This window comes from Fulmarus glacialis, unplaced genomic scaffold (genome assembly GCF_000690835.1).
Source record: "Fulmarus glacialis isolate BGI_N327 unplaced genomic scaffold, ASM69083v1 scaffold25105, whole genome shotgun sequence".
Lineage (NCBI taxonomy): Eukaryota > Metazoa > Chordata > Aves > Procellariiformes > Procellariidae > Fulmarus > Fulmarus glacialis.
The window spans coordinates 1-5819 of record NW_009211507.1 but is presented as its reverse complement, the minus strand read 5'-3'; the positions used below and the strand labels follow the sequence as shown (position 1 = coordinate 5819).

Here is a 5819-nt window from a genome sequence, read left to right as displayed (position 1 = left end):
AATGCACAGCCAGCAAGTGGTAATCAAGAAGTAGCAGCTGGCAGCAAAGAAAAGGAAACCGGAGGTCCTGTGCACACTAAAGCGGTTTTAACTGACTTCACAACAGCAGAACAGAGCTACCTGTGCAACACGGAGAAAAGAATATGGTGCAAACAGCAGGCCGTAGAGCAAGGAAATAAAACTGTGCGGATGCAGTGACAGGATGTGATGTTCCATTGGTTAAGCAGGACTAGGTAGGCCAGGACCCCTCTCTGTGATCCAGGGCAAGCACAGGAATTCACCCACTTTATCAGGTGTCTTTTCAGAGCACAGTCTCTGCTAGCTAGTTGTCCATTGGTTCCCCTCTCCCCACACTAAACGTGTGCTGATATTAGAGGAGACAGAGTAAAAAAGTGCTCAGTTGAACAGCTTCCAGCAAAGCAGTTCAGTGTCTTCAGCAGAACTGCAGTTGCCTTCTCCTTCTGCTTGGTCCCAGGAGGTGATTTCCTACAGGCTGGTAGAGCTCTGGGACCTCTGACATTTCCAACATGCTCATGACAGAGCAAAGCCATCAGTTTCCCCTCCTCCCAGAGAACACCAGGTAATCATATACATGCCTCTTTCAGCCTGCCTTCCTTGCAGTGCTGTCGGTGTTCTTCAGGGCACACAGGAGGCTGCAGAACAGCTCATACCAAAAGAAGACAAGGCCAGTAGAGACAGCAGCCTTCAGCAAGCTGGGCGAAAGGCCCTTAAAGAATCCACCCGGGCCCTCCTCTCGCATAATCTGCCTTATGCAGTCCAGGAGACCCCTATACATCCGTACCTGAGAGAGAAATGGCGAAGAGGTTAAACAAGAAAACTCCAGGACAACTTACCTGGAAAAGAACACAGAGTTCCCCAAACTATACCACAGAAACATAATCTAGACGTGCAGCCTGGAGATGCCTTTCTGGCTATTATTATAACTAACTGAAAGTTTCAGAGAGCCAGTTTGTAGAGGGTGGGGTAGAGGAAAAGTACATATTTTGCAACAGCAATAGCTTATGCAGATTGAATGGCCGTAAAATCTTTATGCTACAACAGCATGTATTATTTATGGTACAAGTTTGGGAAGTAATTATTTCAGATTGTGCTGCTACTGTTTTCCATCCCCTTCACTCTCTAAGGAGGAACAACTTTTCATTTTTCTGACAGAAAGAAAACACAGCTACAGCACTTAGAAGTCTCTAAATTAGCTATCTGCATGTCATGGTGTCGCATTGCGAAGGTTTAACATCTTGTGACACATCAATGCTAAGAACAAATTCTGTACCTCACTGGAAGAAGAAAAGCATCCAATGCAATAGGTTAAGACTTCACTTTCCTATCCCAGAGTTTTTTGAGGTACAGAGTGATTTGCTTCTCAGATCCAAGGAATTTGAAGGAAAAAAGAAGATTTCCACATTTCATGGAAAAAAAAGAGATCGTTCCTTGGAAGTTCTGTATTTGTCTTACAGTGTACTTCAAGGTGGTAAGGATGGTGCTAAAGAACACCAGAAGTATTTAATTTGCTTTGAATTTCAGGATGTTCTGTACATAAGACACATGCCAAACACTTGGTGCCCATTCCTTGTATCAAAATATTAACTGCAGAAAAGGATCCTGACAGATAGGCAATCCCAACATAAAGCTAGTGTCATCCTCTGCTAGTAATGTGGTCCTGAATCACAAATACCAAGCTGCAACTAGAAAAGTAAAGTAAATCGAAACCCCTTTGCCTGCCTAACTCATCCCCAGCTCTGAGACAGCCAACTTGATGGAAATGGATGAGAAGGCAGAGCAGAGGTATGTTGGACAATGTCATAAAATGAACCCAGTTTATTCATACAGCTATTCCCATTATTAAGTGAGACCAATGCTCAGCGTCCAGAAACTCCCTGGGAGCTCCCAACCTGAATATGAACACAACAGGTGCCAGTGGTGAATCATCACTGCATTCTGGTGATGACTGGCTCTGGATTGTCTTGATGCAAATCCACCCTTATGAAAATTAGTCAATTAAAACATTTCTCACCTGCCCAAACGCTGCCCGGGCATGCTCAAAGCCACCCACTTGCAGTCTTTTTTTGAACAGGTCAAAAGGGTAAGTGAGGGTTTTGCTGATGATTCCGGCACAGCTGCCACAAACAAGGTTTTTAACATTGCCTGAAAAGCAGAAAGGGGAGAGGATAGCAGGGAAGGAAAAAAGATCAGCAGGGAGTTCTGATTAAAGAGCACGAGAGGTAAGTTTAAAGCACTTTTCACAAGAAGTAAGGCCAAAAAGGCCCTTTAAAGTTACATCACCTCTTCTGCATAGTTTGGGCCGCAGAACCTCAATCCGTATTTTCTACATCAGGCTCACAATGTCTGTTGGAGTCAGAGCATTACAGCTAACCTTGGTTCATTACACTGATTTATGCTTTTGCTCTGCCAAGTGGCATTGCACAAAAAAACTCCAGTCACCAGAGAACCTGCTACTAGTGGATGGAAAAGTTGTCATGCCCCCCAGTAAAAGCTCAGTCACTGGAAATCTTGCACTCCTGATTGCTCATACTGACTTATTCTGGATTGGAATAAGTTACAAGTTGACACTGCCTGATGATTTCTATGATTCTACTTTGGCAATATCTGTGCAAGGGTAAGAATGAGATATGGAAAACTGAGATACTTTTCAGATGTTGCATCAAAAAGGGTGATAGGACAGAAAACTGAGCTTATGTCAGTCTCCCAAACTAGCATTCATCCTCTCTTTCTCTCCAGATCGCAGACGTCACCCTCCCAAGTGCCTACCTCCTTTCTTTCCTTCAGCTGGAATCACCCATTCAGAAAACTGTTGCAGGATGTTGTAGAAGGAGAACTGGAGACCAGCATACGGAAAGATAGCAATGATTGTGGGGGTCAAACCTCTATAGAAAGTCCGAGGCCCTTCTGTCTGGTATATGGTCACCACTGCATGGCGAAGGCTGCGATAGAGCTAGACAGTAAAGAAGAGGCTGACTCTCCAGTGAAACAGGCTTAAGAACAGCAAACCAAAGGTCAGGTTATTTCCCAGTAATGAGGATAGGAATTTCCCGCTGCCCAAAATACAATTGACTGATTTTCAGCACAAAGCAACAAATAAAGTGATTTTGCACATCTTCACACAGTATTCTCAGCTAAGCCCTCGTGACTCTTCTAAGTAAGCTGACAACCTAAATCTACCTCTGAGCCACAAGAGATTAACTGAACGAACGATCATTAGCTCTGCACTGAAAGGCCTGGGCTGACATTGTATCTCACATCCAAGCTGTGCTCCTGAGAGGAAGAAACAAGACACAGAGCTGAGAGCTGTGGCCTGAGACCACTTCCATCACAGACACGATTATCTTTCTCTTAACAGCTCTGCTTGCTCCTGCAACAGAATTCATGTAATATATATTGTGATTCTACTGCAGGCTAAGTCAAAAAACAGAAACGGCTCGGATAAAAACCCATATGAGTCTAGATATTACAGACCTAATTAGCATGGAGACCAATTCTTGCATAAGTAAGAACATGAAACACAGGTGAAAGGTGACTGGTTTCAAGTATCATCCCCACCATTATCTAAACATCACTCTGTGCAAGTGGAAAGTTTCAAACACGCAACGTTTGACAGATTGGGGAGTGTATTCTATAAATGGCCACCAGCCGAAATGAAAATTGAGTTATCCTGTTAAGGACAGTTTCTCCTTTCTGGATCACCTGTCAGGAGTCAAACACAATCAGGAGCAGCAAAACATAATTAAGAAAGCTGTGTCAACAGCACAGAGGATAACTTGGCAACAGTGCAAACATTGCCCAATAACAGCACCTGTTCCTTTATGCTAACCCACAGACTGTTATGTACTTTTCAAACCTCCTGTATTCATACACATGAAATATTGCTACCGCTAGCAATAATTCCAAGCATTAATCCTCAGCCATACCTTAGGCTCACCCTGAGCAGCAAAGCGGGTGCGTAGTGTGTCAACAGGTTGCCAGCCAGTCCACCGCAGACGAAGTGCACAAAGGAATCGCGGGCATTGTATGAGGTGACGTTGTGCACCAGTTTTGTCAAGCTTTCAAACGCCATGAACTTAAAGAAACAAACAATACACAGGTCAAGGAGTCAATCCTTATCACCGACATGGATCTCCCACTCCTCTCTCATTTCACCAAAGAGCTCCACCCACCGCTTGTAACCACCTTCTCTCTCTGTCCTTGAAATGTCCTCCCCAACTTGCAACCTGTTGGAGCATGTGCTCAAAGAATACTCTGTAAAAATCACTGAGCAGCCCGGGGAATGCTTGGGATATTCTGATCTCTGACACTTCTGCTAAATCTTGCATTTAGAATTGTGAAAAACTCATTTTAATGCTCTATGTATCCTGAAGAGTATTTGCTATATTACAGGCATGCTGCCCATTATTCTTTCAACCGCTGCTCATAAAACACGTTGTTAATATTTACAAATTAAGCATAACAATGCTGTGTAAAACACCATCATCAGCTTCATTGATTTTTTTACTAACAAGCTGTTAGGGCGACAGCGTGAACCAAAGCAAAAAACTACACAGACTTGGAACATGAACAGCTAAGCCAAGTGTCAGGAACAAACAGCGCTTGTCTGCGACACCAGATACAGCCAGAACTCAGTTTGCTCTAGCTGTACTACAGGCTGGCCAGACAGGCCGTTCAGCAAGCTCAGGAATATTAACTTAGGAATTATACATCAGCATTATACAGCATTATACAACTACACATCTTTGAGACTGGAGCTGGCTTGCATCAGTGCAGTTTAAACCTGCACCTTTCTGCATCTGCCCATGCAGCCAGTCTGAAGAGGAGCAAAGCAGAGTCCTATGTATGTACACTGGGCCTGGTTGATGTCTGATCACCTTACCTGAACAGCTCCGTAGCCAACTGAAAGGAACTGAGCAGGAACATGGCCCTTCCAGAAGGCTACCAACCCCTCTTCCTGGAAGATGCGCTGTACAGCTTGCAAGATGCCATGATACTTAGCCCCTGGGTTTCTTGAGGAGAGCTGCTCGATCTGAAGCTGGAGGAAAAGAGAGAAAATATTTTCAATTCCACGTTGCATTTCAACAAGGTTGAAGTGTCCAATTCAGGAATTCACAACCCTAACAGCCAACCAATGCTAAGAGATGACACTATGCCTTCCCACAGAATCACATCTAGAACTGACTAGGATGTTATTTATGTAGGGCTCTAAAAGAATAAAAACATGCATGTAACACAAAGGGAATCAGTAGGGATGATGGTGAAATTCAGTTACATAGCAGAGATCATTCACAAAAACAGAAAGAATAAACTATGAAAAACACAAGATCCCATTCAAATACTCAAGTTAAGTTACATAAACAGAAGCGGTGGACACAAGATAGCCCTACTACCTTGCATAACCTGTATAAGATATAGGTGAGGACTGACGAGCAGATTTAATGCTCTCTGGTTGCACAAGTGACCTGCTCATCCAGGCCAAGATCAGCTCTGCTCTGTAACAGGCTCTTTCACTCCCTGTCCCCGAGCATGCCATGAGGAAGGTACCTGAAAGCGGATCTTAATGACATCCAAGGGGCTGACAAGGACCCGAGTGACCAAGCCAGATGCTGATCCTGCTGCAGCCGCTTCCACTGCGGAGACGCACTTGGCCTCAGGGTCATAGCCGACCATGCCTGCCTGGTGTCTCCGCAGCCTGGGCAGGGGGACAGGGTGCCCCAGTGAGCCCTACCCACTCCTTCCCACACCAAGGCTCTACAGTCTTACCCCACAGCACCCCTCCACCCCAAAGCTTCCCCTCA

General features: G+C 44.7%; 1 protein-coding gene across 1 annotated transcript; it reads right to left on the bottom strand.

Annotated features, from left to right (window-relative positions):
* Positions 1-601: 601 nt before the first annotated feature.
* On the bottom strand, positions 602-5691 carry SLC25A19 (solute carrier family 25 (mitochondrial thiamine pyrophosphate carrier), member 19). Its single transcript, XM_009577571.1, is given in 7 exon segments — positions 602-802; positions 2033-2163; positions 2788-2971; positions 3945-3997; positions 4000-4093; positions 4901-5056; positions 5566-5691. Coding segments are annotated over 7 exon segments (945 nt in total).
* Positions 5692-5819: the final 128 nt, after the last annotated feature.